This window comes from Syngnathus leptorhynchus, chromosome 4 (assembly GCF_054491065.1).
Source record: "Syngnathus leptorhynchus isolate UIUO chromosome 4, UIUO_Slep, whole genome shotgun sequence".
Classification (NCBI taxonomy): Eukaryota; Metazoa; Chordata; class Actinopteri; order Syngnathiformes; family Syngnathidae; genus Syngnathus; species Syngnathus leptorhynchus.
Window position 1 is genome coordinate 12,966,938 of NC_141198.1, and position 26,543 is coordinate 12,993,480.

The following is a 26,543-nucleotide window of genomic DNA, read 5'->3' on the forward strand; positions in this document are numbered from 1 at the left end:
CTTTCTAAGAAAGCTGGAGCGGCCGTGTGTGACGTCATGCACGCTGTGATCATGACGCCTCTGATCCACTGGTAAAATTTTGCCATGATTAAAAGTAAGGAATCAAATTTCATTTTCATGCATTTTTCAAGCAAGACCAAAGAGCACATTTCTTCCAAAATAACTGTATTTTTTATAGAACTCGTTCTAAAAAAAATACACCAAAAGGATTTTACTGACGGACAATGCCAAAATACAAGCGGCAAAGTTTTATTTTAGGATTTATAAGCAGAAACTGCAATTTACATCAATACATCGGTTTACAAGCGTTACTGTGCCACTGACGTCATCAAAGCGCGCCGGGTTGTGGAGCTGGCGCCATTCTAACAAGCGTGTGTCCCCCCATCTCCCTGCCGGAGTACCACTAAACACAGCTTTACTTGCAATTTACTCACTTCTGTGTTTTCTCATCTGCAGTCAATCTTTCAGGTGAGTCCCGTAGCATTTTCTAAAAAATGTGTCGTTTGCTGATGATGAAGACATTATTGGTGGCTAAACGTGCATTGCCCTCATCTTATCTGCTATTGAATAAGTTTAGCTCCCTTGTTAGCCTTCAAGTTAGCTTTACTGTTTCGCATATTGTGTGTGTTTTGATCAAATGTCATTACTCTCTTAACGAGTGGCACCAAAAGAGGCCCCTGCAAAATGCCTATGCGAATAAGCCTCCGCTATGTGTAAATCATCACATGACTACGATCTAGTCAATCGCGGATCATACATCTGATTTAATCGTGATTTTAGTGTGTGGTGATTTGATTAGGAAAGCCAAATGGTCAGTTTTGGGTAGGCTGGGCTGAGAGGCCCGTATTTGAGATGGCTAACAAGCTTGGACACCGTTTGTGGCTTGACAAGCGATGATGGTCTTGTTGCTAACATTTGACAGCTGCACAGCATAAAAGGATGACACCTGCATGTGTCAATGTAATGTAGGAATAAACAACTGTGCAAGTGTAACTATGACATGCATGTAGTGGTGCAGGCTAGATAAGCTTTCTAACCCGGTCCGTGTCCGGTTTGGACTTGGATGATCAGGTGGTTGCATGTGAATTGTGATACTGCGAATCATTTTTTTCTTAAATTGAGACAGAGGTGATATTTGTTGTTGTTGGAGATGATTGTTGTTCTTGAATGGTTTCTTGACATCATAATTTAAAATGCAAAATAAAAAGATCAATGTGTCCATGTGCATCCGTGCAGTTATGTTCACCTAAAATGTATAAACACAATTAAAGCTACTTCATGATTACCCCCATAAAGCACACGAGAAGCCTGTGAGCCTGTTCTAAAAATAGCTCACCAGTGATGGGACATTGTGTTTTCCTAGGAACGTTAAGACATTGGGACAGTGCTTCGCAATTATTTTCTGTTATGCCCCTATAGGAAGAATAATATAATCCCCCCCAACTCTCCTCAGTGACTACAAATAGTATTGTTTTTCTATAAAATTGTAATGAGTATGACATTGCAACCTAATTAACGTGTTTCCAGGCGCCCTGCTATTCGAGAAAAAAGGTAATAATAATAATAATAATAATAATAAAGTAAGAGTAATAATAGAGTAATAATTTATTAATAATTAGATTATGCAATCGAATAGAATCTTTTTTCAAATGTAGTTGTGTATTTAAAGGCTTTATTAGGGATTATTTTGTAATTAAAAAAACACATATTTATATGTCATTAATGGTGAGAATGTTTCAGATGTTAACCACACCATCACCAGTGGTTTTCTTTTCAATCAAACTAAATATTGTCGTTTAATTTTTATTTCAATTCTATTCTTTTTATACAATATTGTCTTAATATACACAATATTATCTTAATATATTAAGATAGTCATTTCAGATAGGACTGCTAGCACCCTTGCTAATGATCATGCCAAATTCTATCAACTGTAGCTCTTAATAGTCCCATTTAGAAATTTACTATTTAATGCACGCACACATGCGACACTTGTTGATGCCAAATGTTCCAGCATTCCAGCGAAACATCCCTTTCAATGCCAACTACTGGCCTGAAGATGGCAGTGTTGCTCAATGCGAACTCATCTACTTGCCACCCTCCGCTAAATGGACAAAAGTATTGGGACAAGCGGTCATTATCATGGAATCTGTCCCCTCCTTTAAATCTAGAACAGCTTCCGATGGTGCAACAGTACATAATTTTGACCTTAACTGTTTCCACACGAGTGGAGGCATACAATTGTCCAGAATGTTGCGATAACAGTAGAACTAATAGTCGTAATTCCGCCTCATAATAATGAATTGACCAAGAGGCATGTCTCAATATTCTTGTCCACACACTGTGCTCCATCCTCTGCTGGCCTGAAACATTGCAGCCTGTTAATATTCATTAATATTAAATGTTTGGAATGAAGTGCCTGTCAACTGATCTTGACTTGAGATTCCTCACAGAATGAGGCAGCGGAATAAAACAGCAACCCCTCTAGCGTTGGTAACCTTCACAGGTTTTTAGATGCTTCAAAAAAAGACATCACTCCCTACCTACCCTACTATTAGGCACTAAAGTCCCATTATTGAAGGTGACGGACTCATTCATTGTTTTATAAGCTAAGTGAAGAGGATTGTAGACCGGGAGAGGCTTGAACATAATTGAAAGCAGTAATGGAGACAATGACAATGTGCGTGTTTGAGGTTAATGGCTTGGTTTGCCTTAAAATGGGGGCAAAATGTTTTGCAATTCAATTTGTTCCGTGACATGATTGAATTGAATTTTAAAACAATTTCTCCCATAGGAGTGTGTCACTGACTAAAGTCTTGTGAAACATTTCTTTGACTTTTTTTTTTCTTTTGTTTTTAAGTTTTTGTTATCTTCATTATTTTTTTTTGACCAAATCGTATTCTAACGGTCCCTGTGAAAATCAAAACTTTTCCGCAGCAAGAGGATTGAAACGTCTCTGTCTGTGTTCCTTTCAGGTATATCCAGCTATGGATATAGACGGTGCCAGTTCGGTGGTGCTGAAGACATTAACCCAAGCCACCAGTCAAGACACGGCTGTGCTGAAGCCCGCCGAGGAGCAGCTCAGACAATGGGAGACACAGCCGGGCTTCTACTCTGTCCTCTTGGTGGGCAAGAATTACATTTGAGTTCAATATTTCTACGCGGGTCATTTGCTTTAGACACACCGTTTTTGAAATGCAGGAAATATGGGGTGATTACGGAGCTGCATTGAGACTTTGCAAATGGAAACTCAATGGCAAAATGTGATGTATATGATTAGGTCTCAGGGCTCTTATTGACTGCCTTGCATTATTATTATTATTATTTATCCATGGCGCGCCTCAGCAGTCTCGACCTCTCTCTGTCAGCACACCGTGAGGTTTTATCAGGTTATTATTTATTTTAATGAATGAGTATTTCTGTATTTTCCGTTGTATAGGAAAGAAAAGAAAATCTTATGTATAAATACTTTCAATTAGGGCTGTCACAAACAAATCGTTTTGGAATCGATCACCCGATTACACCATCGATTCCTTGTTTGGCTTCCTTTCCCTCAGAACATCTTCAATAACCATATGCTGGATGTGAACGTCCGATGGCTGGCAGTACTCTACTTCAAAAACGGCATTGACAGATACTGGAGAAGAGTGGCTCCTAAGTAAGTACATGTTTTTCACTTTTGAATGCCTCCCTTGCTGTTATGTCCTTTCCCGCACTCTTTATTTCTCTCGTTTTATGGCGTTGATCTTTGTTTTGGTTCCATTTTCCTGTTACAGCTCTCCTATGTGTAGTGTGCCTTTATTACCGTCTTCACTGCTACAGCTTGTGTCTTCCCTCCCTGATGATTTATACATCCCGGGCTTTTTTGTCTTTTTAATGCATGCCGATCCGTGTGGCCTCTGTGCTTTCACCGAGCCCCGTGTGTCTCAGGCTACTCGTATGAGATGATTCTAGTTGGATTTGAATGAAGCATTGCTCCATAAATCCACAGGACAGCTGCTGGCCCCGAGGTCTTTGGTTCTGCCTCAGCAATCTTTGTGTTAGGCCACTTTGTTTCCCCGCTGTTATTTCCTTCTTCTCAACCGTCTCCTCTTCCTCCCCTTCCACCAAGTTTGTTTTGCAGCTGTCGGTAGTTTAGCGAAGTCGCTTTCATTTTTTAGAGTGCCGTGTAAGTTTTTTTTGGGCCACCGTGTAATTTGATTACCTTTGGGCTCGTCGCCATGGATTGAAGCGTCGAGCGATGTCTGATACGGCGCGATGAATGTGGTGTCACGGTATGAAGCGCAGGCCACGTTATGAATCTGTTGCATCGCGTTAATAAGTGTATCCGACAACGGACTCGGGAAAAAAAATGGTGCCTTAACAGCCCCATTTGTGAGATTGTTTTGAGCACAGTCTGTTCTGGCACACCGGAATCAACTGATTGTTCATCTTTATCCAGCCATTGATTTTTTTCGACAGCGCTTTTCACCTGTGTGTTTTTACTTGCGTTACGAGTCCCCGGTTGCCCAATGCCGATGTATATTTGAATCTTTTGCTCATTGCCAGCGTGCGCGTAAATCCTCTTTTACTTAAGCACATGCCGAGGCGTCGTAAATTGTCGCACCCTCCATGTGTACCTCCTTCTCCTCGCTCTGACTGCTCAGTGATGCATCGCCGTGATCATCAAGCACTCCCCCCTACTCCAATAAGCCTCAGCTGCAGCTAAAATCTACAGCTTAATTTTTTTTGTGTGTATTTTTTGCAAATACGTTGCACAAAACAGCAATGGCAAGAGCGTCAGCTGCAATTTTGTGAACGATAAGATGTTTAATGGAGGTAGAGGATTTATAGAATGTTGGCAACTGGCTGGTGTCATTGCTATACAAGGATTTGAATTTATCCCCTAGCATCTTCGTATTTCTGTTTGGACGTGTATATCTCAAATCAAGTGCAAAATATTCTTCCAAGAGTTTGGCAGGCTTGCTGTCCTCACAATGCAGAGGCTGAGCTCTGCAAAGCGCTGCCATCTTGCAACTCGCATCTCTCAGGGATTAAAAACACGGCATATTCTTTGCGCTGTCAGATGCTATTTCTTCCTCTCGCCTGAACATGTTTTCTCTGTGCGTCTGTTGCCAGCGCTTTATCAGAGGAGGAGAAGACCACGTTACGTGCTGGTCTCATCACAAACTTCAACGAGCCTGTCAATCAGGTTAGTGGTTTCACTCCACTCCACCCCGCTGAAATCACACCTGCCCTGCCTTGATGGTCAGCTCCTTTAAAGAGCCTCACAGAGAAATCCTGCCCGTATTAAATTTTGATTACTACATGCTATTGGTAGCAGGTAGCATATGTAGAACACTGATTGCCATCCATACATTTACATCAGCCTGGGCTGACCACAGGCCGGAGGTAGGAAGCGAGGCTTGCCGACGTTTGCCGTTCTCACGCTTCTTGTAGGAATTGAAACATGCAGTCAGATAGAAAAATGTCAATGCAAACTCATCCGTCCGTCCATCCATCCATCCATCCATCCATCCATCCATCCATCCATCCATCCATCCATCCATCCATCCATCCATCCATCCATCCATCCATCCATCCATCCATCCATCCATCCATCCATCCATCCATCCATCCATCCATCCATCCATCCATCCATCCATCCATCCATCCATCCATCCATCCATCCATCCATCCGTCTTTTTTATTTTTTAAAATAAACATGACAACATGTCTGGTTGACCCACTGTTTACCATCATGAAAAGTGATTTTTCTAAAGGCTCTGAGCAAATGATAGCATGATCAAAGCTACAATTGGGTGCGGAGGGGGGGGGGGGGGGGGAATCAGGTTGCAGCGAATTTACGGAGATGACAACAATACAACGATTCTGATTGCGACCACGGAGGAGCTCTTTGAGAGGTTGAATATGCACTCAGCCATTCAGGATTTCTCTTGCTGTCCACTGGACACAGCTGGCAGGATGAAAGGCATGAGAATGAAGTCATTTGCACTCTTTGCCAACATGCCATGTAGCCTAAAGTACCTCCTGACGCTATTTGAAAGAGAAGACGACCCAACTTGCTGCCTCCAGGTGTGGGCTGGGAATTTTTTTTTTATGTTTGTGTCCTATAACCTGAATAGCCCCTAAAGTTGTACCGAATTCTCCGAACAAATATGCCACTATAGTTACACCTTAGAATTATGCTCATGACACTTCAATTTTTTCAAGGACCAGAATCAACAAGACAGGTTTGTAGAATGTGTAAGAAAAATAATTTAGATAGCGTGTATCAGTCTGCCAGTACATGGAAGGTGGCCCTGAATGGCGGCTGACATTTCGTTCTCTACTGCTTGTTTTTCCCTGAAGGGCGATCCTCAAACATTCGGACTATTAGTGTCCATACGGCAGACTGTTTAAATACCATATGGCGCCGTCGCACCTTCTCTAATGCTAACCAAAAGCAGACTGACCGCTCGATGTTTAATTTCCCAATGGCTTAGTGTGCTTTTGGAATGAAGGAATGCATTTGTCAAGGTTAAAGTAAACAAATACCTGCAAGTAAAGGCCTCTTAGATTAATCTGACGTCAGCAGTTAGGAAGTTGGCCGGTCCTTGGCGAGCGCCATCTGCTCACGTCGGGGAGCCACGGGTCGGTTTTCGGCGGCGTTACAATTAATCACTCTGATTGGCTTGCGTGTCAGTTTACAAGACAATAAGCAGAAATGACGAACCAAGGTAGCTCATCCTATATTATGGATGAAAATACATGTTAAAATCTTAAGAAATGATTTGACCGGTGTCCTAGAATGGATTTGTCTTTGCAAGTGCAACTCTGTTTTATTAACGCCAAACTATTTTGGCAGAAGTGTTTTTAAGTGATCTCTCCTCAGGATTGTTTTTTTTTTTTTTTTTTTCCATAAAATGCACTGGCACATCCCTCCTATGCTGTTTGCCTGCGGTCATTCTCTTTTCCGTGTGTGTGTGTCTGTGTGTGTGTTGGTGTGCTTTGGCAACAGATAGCGACCCAGATCGCGGTGCTGATAGCCAAGGTAGCCCGGCTGGACTGCCCCCGGCAGTGGCCGGAGCTCATCCCCATTCTGCTGGAGTCCGTCGTCAAGGGCCAGGATGCCCTGCAGCAGCACAGAGCGCTGCTCACCTTCTATCACGTTACCAAAACACTCTCGTCCAAACGTCTGGCACAGGACAGACGGCTGTTTCAGGACGTAAGTCATCAGCGACCTCATTTGTGGACAGATTCCGTCTCTTGAATTGTTTACATTTTTTTTTTTATCATGTCCACTTGCCAATGTTGAAATTTGTTTTCAACGCAGTTGGACGTTGCCTGTAGGTGGTGCTGTTTAGCTGCTGTGTGTCTGTCAAACGTGAGATGAATGACTGACTATATGCGCCCGTTGAAGCTCTGACTCTGAAGATCTGAAGATTTTCTCTTAAATGCCATCAAGTCTTTTCAAGAACATAAGACTAAAGCAAAAAAATGTATATGGAGTTGGAGAATAAGGGCAAAGGAAGGATCAAAAAGACTAAGCAAAGCACGGCTGTACTCTCCGAGCTTTGGAAGCTTCCTACGGCTCCCATCCTTCTAATCTAACATTTCTATCATGTTTTTTTTGTTTTGTTTTTTTACACTTGAATCCTCGACATGTACCTACCTCATGCCACGATTGCTGCTGGATTTGCAGTTTCTCTCTCTGGAGCCTCCTTTCATTTGTTGATGAATATTTCTGTCTTTGCATTTTTAATGTGCATGGTTATCACCTTCTGAAGGTGTTTGCTGTCATTTTCATTTCAACCTTGTTTTTCCCTCACCTTTATCTTTGACACTTTGGCTTCCTTTCATGTATGATTGTATACTTTTTGGACATTTTACTTTTTGATCTGTTTAGTGTATATGCTGGAAGTCAATTACTTGGTGTTGGCAGAGAATAATTGGCGTCAGAGCACCAAGTATTCTGAAGATGCCAAAATGTTTAAATCATAAAGTGTCGTCAGAATTTCCCCCAGAATTGTGAAAGTTCTGTGACGCTGATTGACTTTGAATTGTTCCAATTTTAAATTGTGACCATTAAAAAAAAAAAAAGAAATAAACATTTTAACATCTTTTTCATAAATGTATAAACAGATGTCAACCACGATTTAATAAAAGTAACAAACTAGAACAAAACGACTCTCCCTTGGCAGAAGCTTAATTAGAAGAGGAAACTGTTGCCCAGAGCTTTGACTTGAATCGACCCTAATGAGCCTTTTTTTTTTTTTTGCATCTACTTGGTTTTTCTGTGAATGTATTCAGCGATGCTCGAGCCCTACGCCACATTGCACATGGATAGATACTTTTATTGGAATGAAAATCAAAACCCAAAGCTCATTACCGTGCCCTGGCTGATTGTCTGAGGTAGCAAGCCACACGAGATACCTACCCCACTGTTAAAAGGGACTTGCCGTGCTTTTGTTTGCCTTTGATCATCCACTACTGGAGTATATGCTTTCCTGGAGAAAATTGAATTGGTTTTGGGCCCCAAATAATGTTTTGGGAGTAAGGGAAATAGCCAGTTCATTGAGACTTAAATTAGCGCGGTGACTCTCGAGGTCCTTATTTTCTCCCTACTTGCCTTTTTGTGTCTGCTTTGTTTGTTTATGAGTCACTTTTAGCGAAGCAGCTTCTCCAGCCGGGTGATTATATTTTGCGTTGTGAATGTTACTTGAAGATTCATTCAATGCGCTCACTGGCGTGTTGTTCAAAGTGTTTACTGATCCAGAATGATTTGATCAGTGTGTGATTGACTGTTTTGTATGTGCGTGTCGGCAGTTGGCGTCGGGGATTTACAGCTTTGCCTGTTCCATGTGGAGCCACCACACGGACCTCTTCCTCCAGCAGATTTGTGCCCGTGACGAGACGGCGGCGATGGCATCGCTGGAGAGAACACTGCTGTCTCTTAAAGGTAGTTGGCATGAGGAAGCGAACGCCTGCACCACACACACACGAGGAACACTTTTTGTTTGTTGTAAATGGTGCCTTAATATGTTGTCGAAAGTAGTTTTGAAATCATATTAGTCATAATTGTTCAAATAGTTTAAAAAGATGAATAGTAATAAAAAAATTGCTAGCAATATTTCTATTTTTAAAAAGTGGACACAATTTGTAATTTTAGTAATGACACAAAGTTGATGCAAAATTTGTCTTTGCAAGCCACATAAAATAATGTAGCGGGCCCTATTTGGTCCCCGGGCCTTGGGTTTGACACCAATGCCATGAAGGCTTAAAAGTCAATAAAAACTCTTTTTTTGTAATTAATTTATTCCATAATGTAAAACAATACCAATGGGACAATCATAAAGACAGTGCAAACAGTAAATTCGGGCTATTAAATTGATCTATTCAATTCCTAAGCTTTAAATTGAGATAAAATGCCTTCCATAATTATTGCCACCCCTGGTTAAGATGTGTTCAAAGACTTAAAATGATCTCAAATTTTATCGCAGAAGCAAAGTGAACATTTTGTAAATCGTTCACCAGACAGAGTCGGGCTCCACCCACGGCCGTCTCATTTCCCAGACCTCAACCATTTTGAAAAACCTGCGCCGTGAGCTAAAGAGCAGAGGATTCGCCCGGGTCGCTGGATGATTTAGAGATCATCTGTGAGCCGTTTTATTCAAAAGGGTTATGTCACATAAGATTCATAGGATTCTTAAGTGCTTTGAGGTCATAGTCAGTGGTATGTATTCCGTTTGAACAGTTAGAAAAAAAAAAAAAATTATCGGTGCATTAGTCATTTGCAGTTTTTCATCATTCACCGCAAGGCTTAATCGCCATCCTGCCGATAAAAGAATTTTTTAGTACTTGGCTGTGCTTCGTGGAACCCAATCAAGTTGACGATTCAGTGGAACCTCGGATAGTAAAGATGATTCAAACAATAAGTAGTGTCTTTTATGCAGAATAGCTTTCACAAGCGGTAGAAATTGGGATTTTGTTAAAAAAAAGACACAGAGGAAATTCTCCTTTCACTGCATCATGAATAAAACATGGGGAATGCTATAAAAAAATATTTCCTCCCCCTCAGTACTACGCAAGTTGACCGTCCATGGATTCCAAGAGCCACAGCAGAATATGGAAGTGATGGTGAGTGTTATCACTTTTTTTTGCTTAAATTACACACTTTTCCAGGAAAAAGACATTTCAGCGTTTCTATATGCTCCATTTAAGAGCGTGCAAAAAAAAATGTGAATAACCATGGTGATTTGAAATGCCCGCAGCCATCTATCTCTCTGTGTTCAAAGAGCCCAGAGTTTTGTTTGAGTCCCTCTCCAACTGTCGCCATAAACAAAGTCTAAATCCATAAAGCTATTTCATTTTTGCATCCCATCAACCACCTTATGACCCCGAGTCTTTTTCTCCCTTTGCCTTCAGGGCTTGCACTTGAAAATAACAAATGTGCACATTTCTCCTCTTTTTGAACTGTTGATGGCGGCCATTATTTTATTTTTTTTAACCAATTCAATGACGCCTTTTAGGTTGAACGCTCTAACGATAACAATTAGTTTGCGCTCCATTAGATCTAATTTCTGCCAGCAAGTGCTAAAACGCAAATGCCACCAAGCTCCATTTTGGTGAAAATTGACACGTCTACCAGCAAACTGTCCTAAAATGGAGGTTTAATAATAGAATATTGTCTGCCCATTTTGTTTCTCATTGACTCGCTGCCAATGTAGCTTTGACTGTGCTTGAAAGTGTCTAAAATATGTTAATAGTGGAGATCAGTTTTTTTTTTTAAACAGGAAGCTGAAAGTATGATCTAGTCCACATGCATTGTCAAATTAATCGGCGTCACGTCTTTAGTTGTTCAAGCTTTTGAATTTGTTCATCTAAACATGCTTTGCTATTTATGGTGACAGACTTTCTATTTTTTTTTAAGTTGCTTGCAGTCCAAGTTGGTCACCTTGTAGACCTTTTTTTAATTTTTTTATTTTATCGGTGATAATCACTCAGTCCGCACAAATGAGTTAAGTTCTAGCTAGAAGGGACAAGGTCTTACAGAGGCTGTAACTCTTACATTAAAATGTCATTTGCCGCGAGCTAGTTATTCCAACTCAGCGGGCAGACATAATGGCTTTAGAGTTAATATTTCATGTTCAGATTGGATTTACATGTTGTAGCTCAGACTAGTTCCCGTTTTAGTTTGCAATACCATTTTCACTCGCGTTCATCCGCCGTCCTCGGATTTCCTTTGACATTCTCCGAAGTAAGAGTAAGCCTTCAAACAGACGTTTATTTGTGTTTTTGTCACGATGTTTGACTTCTAACCGGTTTACAGGTTTTCCACGCTCAAAGCTGCTTGATTTTATGTCAAGTAGAGTTAGCAAATGATAATGTTGGCTTTAGCTTTGAATGAGGCAGAATTTTATTCCACAGTCTCCAGTTTTATACAACCTTCCAGTTTATTATGTGAAGGTTATTATGTGACCTTGTAGACCTATGCTAACAAGAAAATACAGAAAACTCTTTGTCGTTTGATATTTTGTGTGGTTCCAGCTAATTGTCTTTTTTTGTGGTGTTATTTTAAGTGGGAAAGCCAACTGCGCCAATTAAGGCAGGTCAAGGCAAACCAAGTTGTGCCGTGCAATGGAGAGGCGGCGTGAAGCTACTGCTTTTTATTTTTGAATGTCGTCCACTATCGCATAACTAACTGCAAATTGGACCGGCCACCGCAATAAAAACCTCTCCTCGTGGGAGCAGATGTTCTTTTGTATATCACAACAACACTTTCACAATCTGCTTTTATTGCATTATTCCTTCGTTTATATAAAGTTGATACCTTAAAGCACAGCTTCATCGCCTCTCTGCTTCCATTTGCAGTTTCTAGGCGGAGTTTCTCTTTTCTTACGCACTTGTGTATCTTCCCAATCGGTTACCCTCTGTCACTATTGTCTTATCATAACTCCTCCTAATAAAAAATCGATACAGTCGCAATCTTTTTCTCATCACTCATCCCCCAGAGGTTCCATTTAATCGTCTGTTAAGTGCGTTTCACTCACCAAGCTCAACAAATGACATGCCATGGAAGTCATTTTCATCATCCCCTACTTTCTTTTCATGAAGCCCACCTCACTTGACTCTTTTTTGTTTTTTGTTTTTGAGAGAGAGAATCTATGAAGGTGTCCAGGCTGTGGGTGCGAGGTGGCTGATTAATGACACCACCGTTGACCTCATTGCTCAACACTAATGCAGATCTTAACAGACTGCATCTCCATCTATCAATCCATTTCTTTAGTCGCGGCTACCCCCGGGCTTCGGAAAATTGATTCTCTTTCATCCTGTGTGCGGCTGGCACTGCTATTTATCCTCCTGAGTGGAGAGGCAGGTGTAACTTTGCTTAAATAGTGAGCACCTAAACTGCAGAAATGGCGGCAATTACATCTGCTTTTCTTCTTTCCCCTCTTTTTAGGGTTTCTTGAATGCAGTGTTTGAAAGGCTAAAACTATTCCTGGACTGCTGTGAGTACTTGGCCTCTCGCCTTTGTGAGATGTGAACACTTTTGAATGAAAGACTCCAAAGTTTGTGACGCTATCATTACCAAACTAGAGAAGTCAAGTTTTTGAGCAGAAAATTAAGTGGGTCTGCATACCTCATTAAAGAATCCCTTACATTTGTTTTCCCGTAGATTAAGGCCTGAATTATCTGTCTATTTTCTATGGTTCTTTTTAATTATCTATATTCCACTGTGCTTTTTTCCTTTGTTTTCTTCACTTTTTCTCATTAGGGTCGCATGTGAGCCGGGGAGCTTATGCCAGCAAACTTTACTTGAGAGTTTGGGCACGGCTCGGACTAGCCGCCAGCCAGTCGCAAGGCACATATAGGCAAACTAGCATTACAGTCATTATTATTTATAACTATGAACCATTGATTATCTTCCCTTAATGTATGGAATGTGGGAATATATTGACAGAGCAAAACCCGCATGATGAGAGGTGATTTGAACCCCTGAACTGTAAGACACGCTGAAAGCATGTTTTTTTTTTTTTTTTTTGGTTCACTCATCTCGACACTTGTTGTGTGAAGTTATTTTGATGGCTGCGATGTCAGAAACAGACAGACAAGACGCCAGCTCTGACTCTTAAACAAAATTGAATTGTCACGGTTTGTGCTTTCTGCCGTCAATCAAACGTCGCCACACATGTCTTTGGTCCATATGGCGCTCGCTAATGAAACAAGGAGCTCCATCAGGCCACTGTCACAAATTATGAAAATGTTTGCTTTGAATTGATTGATAAAACAGTCGTCAATATGCTGTTGCTTTTGGGGGCAATCGTGCAAGCATTGCGTTTAGTGGTAAAGGTTTAATGACTGCAACGTGACAATTATGAATAATTAAGACTTCAGATGTTGTCCAACTGTTTTTCGATTGTGGTGTCGTTTTAGGTCGACAAATCGATACAGGCAGCACTTGTAGGGAAAAGCTGGAAAAGACGATCATACTCTACACCAAAGTTGTGAGTTCAAGGAAGACAAATGCTAGTTGATAAACAGAATAGTGAGATCTAACTGTACTTTTCTTCTCTTTTCCCTTAGTTGTTGGATTTCTTGGAGTACCACCCCTGTGCATTTATACCTCTAATCCAGTGCTCGCTGGAATTCGCCGTGAGCTACGTCTTCACGCCCGTCGGAGAAGGCGTCACCTTCGAACGCTTCATCGTCCAATGCATGAACCTCATCAAGATGATTGTTAAGAACGATGCCTATAAACCTGCCAAAAATATTGAAGGTGAACATGTGTTTGAGATCACTTTCACAACACCCGTCAGACTGAGTTGAGTTGGAGATAAGTTTGCCTTGATGTTCTCATCTTCCACACAGGGCAATCTTGTGAGGCGCAAGGTTAAAGAGCCTTAGGGCATTTTTAGCAGAAAAATATTGGCCGCAGCTATGTTGACGTTTTTTTTTTTTTTTTCAAACCGCGACGTCAATCATGTAGACAGACAGCAGGTCTCTTGTGTATCTGGGAGTATGACAGGTTCACAAGTAGCGTAGCGCTAATGAAAGCAAAATAACAAATGACTCTATTGGCTCGCTCATTATATATTTTAATGTGCTGTTTGTAATTAGTATTATGAATAATGATGTTGGAAATGACTTTTTCCTGCATTGTTGCACTCTGTAATAATAATAATAATAATAGTAATTGTTGTGATTTAGGAAATGTTGGCAGGGATGAAAGATAACGTGCCAACTGGATTTGAATATTTACTAACAGCTTCATTGTCCTCTCATTGTAGACAGTAAACCAGAAAGTCTGGAGGCTCACAAGATCAAAACGGCTTTCTTCACACACCCCACACTGACAGAGATCGGACGACGACTTGTCTCCCACTATTTCCTTCTCACGGAGGAAGAGCTGACCATGTGGGAAGAGGATCCCGAGAGTTTTGGTAAACATCAGATGAATCCCGGAACTCCCTTGTGACCAAGAGTCTAATTTTAATGATTGCTATTTCTGTTCCTGTTCATGAATATATATTAATAATCTTATCTCTCAATTACACATCTCACATAATAATTGCATGACTTGGATCATTTGAAACCCTGCGTGATGGACACATGCAGTACATTTACAATTAAAACAGCTTGGAAATCAACCATTTTGTTCAACTTAGGAGGTTCCACTGCATCTAAATGAGGAAAATCATGATTAGCTTTGAGCTCAAATGGTGGAGTGAGGAAAAACAGAGAAACTTTCTCCATGTCATTGAGCACCATCTGACTCCCTCTCACTCTTCCCTCTGCAGCTGTTGAGGAAACGGGAGGCGACTCTTGGAAATACAGTTTGAGGGTGAGTAAAAAACTTTCCGATTTTGAGATGGAGAACTCTTTCCATGTTGCTTCTTCTACTTTCATATATCACCAGTGTATTCCCTGATAATATTAATCATGGCAAAAGTTTACTGAGGACAAAAAAAGTACACACAGTTGAGTGAACACAAGTTTTCCTGCATTTTTTTTTTTTTGTACACATAGCTCCTAAGAAATTGTCACATCCGAGGCGTAACACAACAGTAGATAAAGCGTTATGTCCGAGCTACTCTGCAATCAGACAATGAGATTCATGACTTGTTGGACAGCGGCAGCTTGCTTTCGACACAAAAGTCCGGGTTACATTCCGATAGTATTTCGCACAGCCTATTTTGACCTTTGCTTCAGCGTGCTGTGGGGGGTAATTGATAAGGACGGTTTACGGAGAACATGTCACCATGCAACTTTTGTGCTCATGAATCCCGCTGCCTGATTAGAAGCGACTCTTAGCCGTCAATCAACCTGTGTGAATGGAGCCAATGAATTGGCTTTGTCTGACTCATTCACCCTGCTGATCTTTTTGCGCTTGCAGGGTTGGTAAGGTGAGCGAGTGCATGCATGCATGCATTCCCCCAAGAATTTGACTCATTCTCCAGAGTGACATATATTTTTTTTCTTTTAAATTCTTAATGATAATTTTCCCTCTCTTTGATTATTTTTTTTTTTTTTAGCCCTGTACAGAAGTGTTGTTTTTGGATATCTTCCACAACTACGGCCAGACCTTGACACCTGTGCTCCTGGATATGGTTCAGAATCTCCACGGTTAGTTAATTCCATTTCCAAGAGCAGTTGATGGGTTTTTTTTGTGTCTTTTATTATGACCTTTCGTACAGTACGTATGTTATTGCACGTGCACATGTACATTACATATTGGATCCTGTGGGGAACTCATTTTAAAATTGAACTGAAATTCAGCAAAGTGACCACTGACCTGGCTTTTAATTGTCACACAAAAAAAATCATAATCATCAACATCCCTCAATTATTTCCCAAATAGGTTTGCCTCCTTCCCAGTTAGTCTCAGCATCTTACCCAGTTGATGCCCACATTTTGTCTGCTTGAGAAAAAAGGCCCTCAGAACTGACGCTATTCTCCCCTACTGTGGATGTAGTCCTCTCAACATATATGTACTTTAGTTTATAAAGCAGAAACGCATTTAGGCATGAAAGAATCATGTTGCCTTTAGTAATCTATGTAACAGCTTTGTCAGCAACCTTGAATTCCCTTTTGACAGATCACTGTTACTGTATAACCCACTCACTGCCATCTCTAGCTCTCGGTGACACTCGCACTTTGCGCTTTGATGGCGACGGGTTTTTTCGTGTCGCCATTGTTTGTTGTCTTTGTAGGGTTTGCTTCTGGCCTCTTTTCTATTCCGCTCTCAGCTTCAAGTGACAAAGTGGAAATAGGTTCAGAAGGAGAAAAAGCGACAGCAGATTATGAAATTCTATGGTTGAGGGGAGTCAGCTATTGATTTGAAACCTTGGTGCACCACAAGGACTAATAGAGGTAGAAAGCAGACTAGTGAAGAGATGTGACTTGATGGAACATAAATCGCTAGATGAAAATCACAACCTTTGCGTAACTAGTCCATCAAAAATAATGTCTACACAGAGAAGATCGTTCTTAACAACCCTGCAAAATTTGAATGAAAGTCTGCAAAGGCCTGATTAACGGATGTCTCTGGAATATTATTATGTTAAACCTGTTTAATATTTACTGTCATAAAATTTGTGGACAACACCAACTTAGGCCTCATCCGCAGACTCTGTGATCGAGTGTGAAAAAAGAATGATAGCCATTTATGAAACCAACTGAAGCGCTTGTTTCTGAACAAAAATAGAGGACCTACAGATTATATAGAATACTTTAAAACATGTCTCCCAAGTCATTCACCACAGTAAAATTGACCCAAAAAAAAATGGAGAATCAAAATGTCCATTTTTTTTTGTTGCAGGCCCAATCAATGTGGAAAACCCTGTTGAGCTGTTAATGAAGGACGCAGGTGAGTCAAACTTCTCCTTTTGTCTTTCTACAGCGTGTGTACTTCTACGGAAGGTCAGCGCTGCCACTTGGGATGATTTAACAACATCCAAAAGTCAATCGGATTGCCTCCCAAAGTGGATAGTTCTACAAAAGTGTTTCCAATTGAGACATTAGTCATCTTGTGGCACCTTTAATAAAAACACAACTTGATGATGAAGCTGTACACTGTGTGTGCACTGCTGCAGATAATTACAATAGTGAGTGTCAACCTTGTTGAAGAGGAAAATGTTTGATGAGTAAATAAAAACTATTTTAACAGCAGTCTGAATAGAATCTGACATTAATGATGCGGTTGGGTTGTTAGTTCTCAAATCTCAATGATAACTTGAGCTTGTTGTCTGGAACAGGCGCACGTCCATCATACAGGCTATGAAACATGATGCTTGAATGAATACATAGAAATTGGGACGCTGTGTGTTGTCAAACTACAGCCAGCTCTTTTTTAACTCTTTATTTATTCGTTAAATCAGACAGTATCGAGTCAGTAAGTCTTCCAAGGTGGCTCAGCCTCATAAGAACGAAGCGCTTCGTGATCAACGTATTGCGTTTTTTTTTTTTTTTTTAAAGTGCAGATATGGGGGAGGCATTAAAATTTATGTCTCGTGAAATTTGGCTTTAAAACAGAATAACAGCTGACTATTATAGAAAGATGTTGAGGAAAAAGCAAGATTTGGATCATGTTGGGCTGAAGAAATAATTTGTTCAGCTCCTTGCATCATAAACTTGGGCACACGCAACATTGTGAAGGGAGAGGAGCCTACTGGTATTTTAATTGTGGTTAAAGTCATGTTCTGAGCCTTTCATATTGTCCACAGACCTTAGGCAGGAAAAAGTTGTGTGCTAGCTTGGCTAATATTAGCAAGGTCATGTGAAAAGGGGCCAGGCAAAAGACAGACACTCGTAAAAAAAAAAAAAAAAAACTTAATTGACTTCCCGACAAAGAATCTATTTAACGGTGTCTGTAATCTCTTTTCATTGCTCGTAAGAAGTGAGTTGAACAAAACGTGCAGAGATTCCGACAGTTCCTTTTACCTGTCCCAGAGAGTCGACCTCTGGCAATGTTTTATTGAGAAGAATCCAAGCGCTTGATTCAGCACCTTGGTCCCATCTGTCTTTTGTGACTCTTTGGACTTGTGCATCTGTTAGTCACGATGAAAGAGAGCAAATGTGACTGAGGCGTGGCGCTGCACAAACTGCACAAGCCACTTGCATCACTTTTGAATGTTTTTTTTTTTTTTTCTTCCTTCGAGGCATATGTTCTCACCACAGTGCTGCTGCCATCTACTTTGGAGGACATTATCTTGGCTTCCCGCTCCCACAGTCGCGGGGATGTACCCTGCAGTCATCGACATCCTAAATGCTTCACTGACTGCATGATTTCCCTGTTTCTATAAGGCCACGTGCCATCAAGCGGCATCAGACAATTGTTCTCTGGCTGTAATTACATATATACTCTTGTTTTTCGCCCTCATCACATTACATCGTAATTCCATTCCACTGCAAATTTAAATTATCCAGCCAATCCATTTTCGATAGTGCTTGTTTTCATTGGGGTAGCTGATGGTATACAGACAATCAATCACAGGTTACATATGGACAAGCAACCATTTGCACTTAACAGTTACACCTTTGTACAATTTTGGAATATGTGAGGAGGCTGAAGTGCAGAGAAAAGTCACACAAGCATGGGCCAAGTATGCAAACCGGGATTCGAAATCCAGACCTCGATATCGTGAGGCATTCGTGTCCCAAGGCAGGAAGCTGACGTTGCAACAATAGCCCCATGTTCTCCCTTTAATTGAATTTCCTATTCTGGTCTATATTTTTTGCAACATTATTTACTGTCCCCCCCATTGAATGCTAACTTGCTGTCAGAACATAACAATTCACTGATGATTTTCCTTTTTTTTTTTATTATTGATGTTTTCTGTGGTATACTGCTATGCTTTTCCATATTCTCAGTTGTTTCCATGCTGTAGAAGCCCATGCCAAAAATGTACTACTATCAAATTGCTTTTATTTAGTGTCATGTTGACTTTGCTTGCCTTCTGCAGTTGAAGGGCAGATTATTCAGATCATCTGAATACCGCAGTCATTCTTCTGTCGAATCTTAGAGCTTTATTTTTAATAAAACAAAACTACATTCAGTACATCAAATCTCACAATTTTTATGGAATGCTGTACAAAAATGAGACGGCTCATTTCCTTTTAGGATTCGTCAATATTAAAAGTGGATGGACTGACTCTGTTTTTTCTTTGATTGTCTGCAGTGTTCAACGCAGTAGGCCTGGCCGCCTTTGAGCTTTTTGACAATGTGGACTTTGACCAATGGTTCAAGAATCAGCTTCTCGGGGAGCTGCAAGTCAGCCATCACAGGTGACAGTGCTTTTCTGTTTTAAATAAGTTGGCTGAAAACTTTGTATTTGTGCGGTGAGGGGTTAGGCATACTACAAAAGGATGTGTAAAATCAAATTTTATTGATTAGAACACACTGTCAGTCCTCAGCGTTAAAACAGTCACCACTCAAGTAGAATTCAAACAGCAGCTGTGTTTTAACAATAAATATCATATATTGATTTGCAACACGCCATTGTGAAATAAGTCGGCGAGCAACCTAGCAACGGGGGCTAACACTCGCTTTTTCTACTATTTTAATACAAATTGACATTGAACTTGATGTCTGGTGTTTTTCCTTAGCATAAAGTATTGATCTTACAGATTTCACATCCTTATCAGATAAGCCCAGCTAATTTCCTATTGACCTCTGTTACGCTATTGATTCGAATAATCAGCACGGTCAGTCTATGCCAAACGCCTCATTAGTATCCAGCCGATATCCGTCGGCCGCATTAACAACTGCCGCCTGTGTCCGCTCAATTGCTCCCAGACTAGTGACGCAGCAGTTGGGTTGGCAATGTAGCCTCATCACGTTCTCAGTCTACAGACTCAGGCGGCGGGCCGAGAGATAAGCACATTTAAAAAGTGATGAGAAAGTGGGAGAGTGAGCTGCTGGCGTGAGTGATATGAAGAACAAAGGAGCGCCCAACAGGCACAAATGCCAGGGCAATCAAAGTAGCAACCCGGCATCACTCCAAAGATCAGCCACTGAGGCGGCGGCTGCGTACGTCAGTGAGTCGGCGGACTGATGTCACCGTGACACGGTTGCTCAGGTGCTTCAGTCCATTTTTACTTTGTTTTGATGATGTTGCTAGTGATGCCAAAGATTCAATCATTGTTCATTCTGAGATTGTGTTGATCACCAAAACATTCCGTGGGCATTTTCAAGTTGTTTCCTTATGCTTATCTCTATCCGGCCAATCTACAGTATTTGAACATAGCCTTGACAAACCCAAACCTTTTTATCACATGGCCACTGTGGTCCCTCCCCACTTGGTGGGCAGAGCTATTTTAATTTCCCTTTGTGTCACAAAACGTATTCTTTCTCTCTATTCATTAAAAGCACATCTCTGATGATAATAGCAACTCACCACCAGTTCCTTTTAGTCAGCGTTAGATGTATTCGTAGATCTCCTGCTGTCTTTTTCTTATTCTCGTGTGCGGAATTAAAAAAACAAAACACGTTTCTGTCAGGTTGTACATGTTTCTTGAGTTGTTTGAAGAGACTGCTATGCATATGTAGTCATCATGAATATTAAAATATGATCCCCCCACACACACACACACACACACCCCATTTCTTTTCTGAACTGTTAGTCATTTTCCCTCTGTAGCAATTACTGGTGTGTGTTTGTAGTCTGTCATGCAACGCATGGATGCTTTGTTCATGCAGAGCCTGCTGGTATGTATGGTTCCCAGTGGTGTGCATTCCCAGTGGTGTGCATTAGTCGGTATATACAGTAATATAATATACAGTACGTGCTCTGACATATGAGGGATAAAACATGCTGGTGGGAGCACTATTTTCAGTCACTGTGCCAAGAGCTGTGCCTGTTCTGTTCTGATATAGTTCTGAAGATGAAAAGAAGCCACTATAGACATCGTCATGATTATACACATTGTATCAAAATCAACTTTGAGACTGTGATTACAGCGGGAAATGCATTTCACCGTAGCATCATATACTTGGCAGTCTCTCAAGAGAAACAAAAAGAGAACTTCAAACCAAGAGTCTCATTCCAAGAGGCTTTTCTGGCAGACTTTCTAAACTTCTCCATTGCATAAAAGGTGGAGTCGTAGAAAATGGAACATGTCTGTATGTGTGTCCTCAGAAGAAGTACTTCTTTTGAATGCAGCGGAACATCCATAGTCAACTGCCCAAGAGGGAGATGCCAATTTTTGTTTAGTTTAGTTTAGCTTTTACCTTTTTTCCCACATTTAAACCCGTTTGGCACATATTGCACTATGAGTTCGAAACCATCTTAAAAAAAAAAAAGCTCCCAAGTGCACCAACAGACTCCAGTGTGACATCACTTGACCCCATGGAGACACAAATCATAAATTGCAAAACATAATTTACAAGATTAGAAACATATTTATCTTTATATATTATTACATTTACTTGGTAGTTCAAAATAACTAAACGCAGCACAACATAATTTGTCCTGACTGCATGATAATCTCCTTGCATGAAAGTATTTGGTGATCTGAATGAAACTCTTTTCAAGATATTTCTTTGATAAAATATAGTGAGGGAATTGTCACGAGTTTCCTGGAGGTCACAATGTGTTGCGATAAACCAGAACAACAAACCTGTGGTCTGAATAGGAAAAAAATGCAATGCCACCATGAAAAGGATTGATATGAAAAAAGATGCTCGTATTAATTCAAAAAAAAGTTTGACATAATATTATGCCCATGCTTGCCCACAAAACTTTCAGGGTGGAACCGAAAAAGTCCATCTGCTGCAGGTCTTGCAAAACCTGTGGGCCACAGTGGCCCAAACAGATGTCTGCTTGGACCAGAAGCGGTACAATGATGCGGCCAAATGCACCGATGAGAGTCTCTGTGCACCGCGTGACATTTGGAGCCTCTTCATCAACAAGATGGTCAATGTCCCAATGTCCTTGGGTCCGGTCTACTAATCGTCTTTACTGCCAGTGACACCACTTGTTAAAAAACTACTTAGAGGTTTGGCTTGAGGGAAAAAAAAAAAAACTTTTGCGCGAGGAGCGTTTTAGCAACAACGTGGTGATTGAACGATCATTACGGCTGTAACGTTAAAGAATAATGCTTCTATTGTAGGCGTTTTGCAAAATAGCTTCAGCAGAGCAGGCATATTGCGAGGTCTAAAACCGAACAGGGGCCGATGGATATGCAGCGGCCCAGTTATTCACTGCCAGCACAGTTAAAATGGATTTTGGACGTCTATAGCCGTCAATGGCAGCGAACGAGTTAAAAGCAAGTTACTTTGTCAGAAATATATTTGTGCAGGGATATGGTAATTAATCCTACCCGCACGGCCATGCTGGCTGGCGTCTGTACACGCAAATGGAGGATGTTTAGCTATGAGCTTACACATTTATCAGCTGTAGCTGTGCCAGTTCACGTTCTTGTTAAATCAAGCGTAATTATCAGGTTGTAGAAGTTGGTAGCAGTGTGATGGCTGACCATGTTTAAACCCTCAAATAAAGGGAATTCAATTTGCCCACGCAGAATGACAATATGACTAATACTCATTCATCATTTGTGCTTTAAATACACGGTACTATTACTGATAAGCCAAGAAAGAGCTTTTGTGCCATCCAGACATTGTTGGGCAGAGGCTCCATTGTGGCACTTGGCCAGGTTACAATGAATGTTGTGAAAGACCGACATTTTTACATTGCCTTTTGTGGCCTGACCTTTTTTAGTTTGCGATATATGAAGCCTCGCTTTCTCCCTGGTGGTTTACGAATGCTTGCAAGTACACACAGGGCCGGCCGGAGTGGGACTCCGTTTCATCACTGGAGTTTCGGGGGTTTTACAATTTTGTCTGTGTCCACTTAGGAATATTGCCAACAGTACGTGAAGGAAGCCGTCGATATATATATATATATATATATAGATATATATATCTCACACAGCTAATCATCTTTTATTTGTCTGTGATATCATTTGCATGATATTTAATATGCTCAGCTCAAACAGAGCTGTTTTTTTTATGCTGCCTGATTAGTCAGTGCACTCTGGGAATTTTTTTTTTCTCTAGCACCGCTGTACCTGTTTGCTGATGCTTGAAGTCTACCATATATGCCTTGGCTAAAATCAGAATGCAGTGCGAGACTCTGTTTGTCTCTTAACCCAATTTAATTAGATGCTCATCTGTTCTCTTCCCTTGATCCATTGCTTAAATGCCACCTTTTGTTTGCGAGAAGATCAATCAACTCCAGTTAGGCTCACTAGTAGCTGTAAATTAAACGAGTTTATTTTCGAATTACAAAAGACTGCTGAGTGTTGTTATTTGTAAAACATGTAAATCAAACTAATACAACACACACGTGTGTGTACATTTGCGCTTCCACATTCTCTCAGTTGCTTGTTTTTACTTCCACTTAACTGCATTGTACAGGTTATAGGTCACTTTAATACCGGAACAAATTTTGAAATGATCTCGGTCTCCTTGTTTATTGCAACAAAAGAAATCTGGCATTTGGACAGGGCTGTGTAGACTTGTTATAGCTCCTGAACAAGCAAAACCAGTAATGAATATTTCTGCAAATATTTGGACGTTTTGCGCATAATGATAACATTATTTCGTCTGCATGCCAGTTTAAAGATTGCTTAGTGAACTATTTTTAAATTATTTTCTTTTCTAAATCTACTAAAAGCAATCCTGTTGTTGTTTACAGGTACAAGCTGATTCGACGGAGGGTCATCTGGCTAATAGGCCAGTGGATCTCAGTCAAATTTAAATCGGACCTTCGGCCTTTACTGTACGAGGTCATCCTCAGTCTCATGCAGGATCCTGATTTAGTGGTGAGTCTGCTTCTAAAAATCCTTGGTTACACCCATCAGTGTCATTCAGTTTGGCTCGCCTCCGTACAATATGCATTGCGAAATCCTCAAGGTTTTGCCTTTCCCCTGCGGGTATAAAATCGAGATGTATATCATGTTTTATTTCTTACCTTGAAGCAAAAATACCAAACACCCACAGAAGTGCCATTCGTTTTATTTCACTACCAGCATTTTCTTTTTTCTTTTTCATTCATTGATTTCCATCAAATCAACTCTATTGACAAACCAGCAGACATTAATGCGTCTAGCAGCTAGACGCTAGCTCCACCCCACACAATATATCACAAAAGCTCAGCAAACAAAAGCTTACTAAAAGCCTTATGACGAAATAAGATGCACACTTGATTGAGTCACCCACATTAGACGAGAGATCCCACTGCCCCTGCGATATTGAGCTGTAGCTTGCAAATAGATGCTTATTTTAATAAGCTCTCAAAGTTTGTTGTTATGATGTAAGCATTGCGTGTTTGTTCATGGTCACTGCAATCATATTCTGAACATACGTTCTGAGATCCTACTAATTCAGGCAAAATAAGAGTGCAGTTCTCACCAATTTCATGCTCTCCGCCTACCCAGTACATGTTGAAAATATGAAGTAGTGTATTATGTTTGTAACTCCACATATTGCTTTTATTTTCAAAGTAAAATAAACTTGAATTATTACAATGTGTGGCGAAAGCAGCTCCAAATCAATGTTGTCAGGGTGAATTAGAGTCTCCCGGGCCGTAATGAATTTTTGATCACAAATGGGCTACAGTGAAATCATAGTAAGTCACTACAATTCGGTATCAAGTTCCAAAAATGTTCTCCTCAAAGAAGTAGGTACAAGATAAAATTTACACTTGTTACACTAGCACTCTGTGTTTTTAATTCAAGGGAGAGACATTGATTTTTGCCTTCAGCTTATGTTTAAGGATGTTTGTCTGGTGTTTAATATTTTAGTTTTTTTTTGTTTTAATGATTGAGCAGCTAGATGATAATTCAATAGATTGAAGCAAACAGCGTCGTGTAAACAATAAGCAACACCAGTTGCCCCCGAAACATGAAATTGACTTTGCCCTAAAAACATGTCTGAATAAAAGCTGCAAACAGCAATCAATGGGTATTTTGCATAGTACTTGATCTTTTTGTAGTCGATACACAAATGTAGCGCTCTTATTTCAGCTTATTCATTTTCTCACTCTATGTAATCCATTTACACCGATCCCTTCAAGTGTTCAGCCTGGAAGACCTTGTATATAAGTGAAATGCAGGCTATACGTTATTATGTGGTGCGGCAAGACGAAAAAAAAGAAAAAAAAATTGCAATTGAATGTTACATCTCAGTCACGAGAAATGTTACTCTAAAAAATGAGATTTTCAACTGAAACGAAATTGTTGCAAGACATAATGGTGTTAGAGTGGACATCCATGGGTGACTTCTTGCACTCCCCTCCAAAAGTATTGAAATGGCAAAAGGTGTAGTCTGAAATAGTCGTAGGCATGGTGATTTTTTTTGTTGTCATTGTTGATGAGGACTAGACGAAGCAATTTCAAGGTAGCCCTCGAGCTGGAATACAATGTCTTGCATAAATGATAAATGTATTATTTATATTTAAGCAGTTGAAACTAGCTTATTGAAGACCATAACTGAAAGTGCCTCGGAGTTGGCCTCAAAAGCTATTAGCCTCGCAGCGAAGACGCGGGAGAGTTCAGCTGCGCTCTGTCGGAGCAATAAGACAGTCGCCAAAGAAATGGCAACACAACGTTGACTTTTTTCCCCCCCCCATTAACGATGCTCTCCTGCTGATTCTACGTTGAGCTTATGCATACATTTTTTTCAAAAAAAATTTCCATTTGCATTTGTAGTGGGCGGCATTGATTTACTTTGAATTTGCGAATAAGCACGCTTTGAAAACGTCAAATGCTAGTGATATAGGAAACCGTTAATTACGATGCCATGTCTGCAGGAGGGCTTTGAAGGTGTTCAAATATGGATGTTCGCTTTAGGGACCTGCTTTGGAATGTAGTTATGAACAGGCATTGTAGAAAATATGTCATTAAAGTAGATTACTAACTTGAGCGAGGAAATGTAATGAACGAGCTTGATTTCTATTGCAACGTGCCGTCTCACAGTTTTAAGTACTAATATTTGATGCACGTGTCTTTGTGTTTTAGATTTTATTTATTTATTTTTGATTTTTATCTATTTATTGATTGATTTATTTATTTATTTTTGCTAAACATGTAAAGGTAAGCCTGGATTTATATTGAACCTTGAAAATCGAACCCTGGAAAGATTCCCCCAAAAGGAAGATCTTTTTTTTCCTGCCCCGAGTTGAAACTCTTCTATTTGATTCAGTGAGCTTTGGTCAAACTAATTTTCTCCTCATTTAATTTTAATAAGAGATGCATTTGTCCAAATGATTATTAATGTTACAGCAATTTTTCAGTTAGGTGCTTTCAGATTGGCTTTCTTGCGACCAAGATTGTTTATTTTAACCAAATTTCATCAAGTTGTCATCTGCACTTTGCTCACTCATTGAAATGTAGTTTATTTCATTTAGGGTGAATTATTAAGACAAGTGCCGGCAACATTGCTAGTAGCTTTAGTAAACTATATCCACTTTTTTTTTTTTTTTTTAATAACCGCAATAAACTCTTCTTCTTAAATGGCACGTCTTCACAACGTTTTATCTAAATGGAATAAAATACAGTAG

At 40.3% G+C, this 26,543-nt stretch overlaps 1 protein-coding gene across 1 annotated transcript in view; it reads left to right on the forward strand.

Annotated features, from left to right (window-relative positions):
- The first annotated feature begins 319 nt into the window (after positions 1–319).
- Positions 320–26,543, forward strand: part of ipo11 (importin 11) — a 52,212-nt gene continuing 25,988 nt past the window's right edge. Inside the window, exons 1-16 of the mRNA XM_085910484.1 lie at positions 320–468; positions 2,976–3,125; positions 3,558–3,658; positions 5,119–5,191; positions 7,001–7,207; positions 8,809–8,941; positions 10,061–10,119; positions 12,443–12,491; positions 13,417–13,487; positions 13,567–13,759; positions 14,271–14,423; positions 14,781–14,824; positions 15,516–15,606; positions 16,802–16,849; positions 19,161–19,266; positions 23,679–23,805. Coding sequence (XP_085766610.1) covers positions 2,988–3,125; positions 3,558–3,658; positions 5,119–5,191; positions 7,001–7,207; positions 8,809–8,941; positions 10,061–10,119; positions 12,443–12,491; positions 13,417–13,487; positions 13,567–13,759; positions 14,271–14,423; positions 14,781–14,824; positions 15,516–15,606; positions 16,802–16,849; positions 19,161–19,266; positions 23,679–23,805 — 1,593 coding nt within the window. The 5' untranslated portion in view covers positions 320–468; positions 2,976–2,987. The remainder of the gene's footprint in view (positions 469–2,975; positions 3,126–3,557; positions 3,659–5,118; positions 5,192–7,000; positions 7,208–8,808; positions 8,942–10,060; positions 10,120–12,442; positions 12,492–13,416; positions 13,488–13,566; positions 13,760–14,270; positions 14,424–14,780; positions 14,825–15,515; positions 15,607–16,801; positions 16,850–19,160; positions 19,267–23,678; positions 23,806–26,543) is intronic.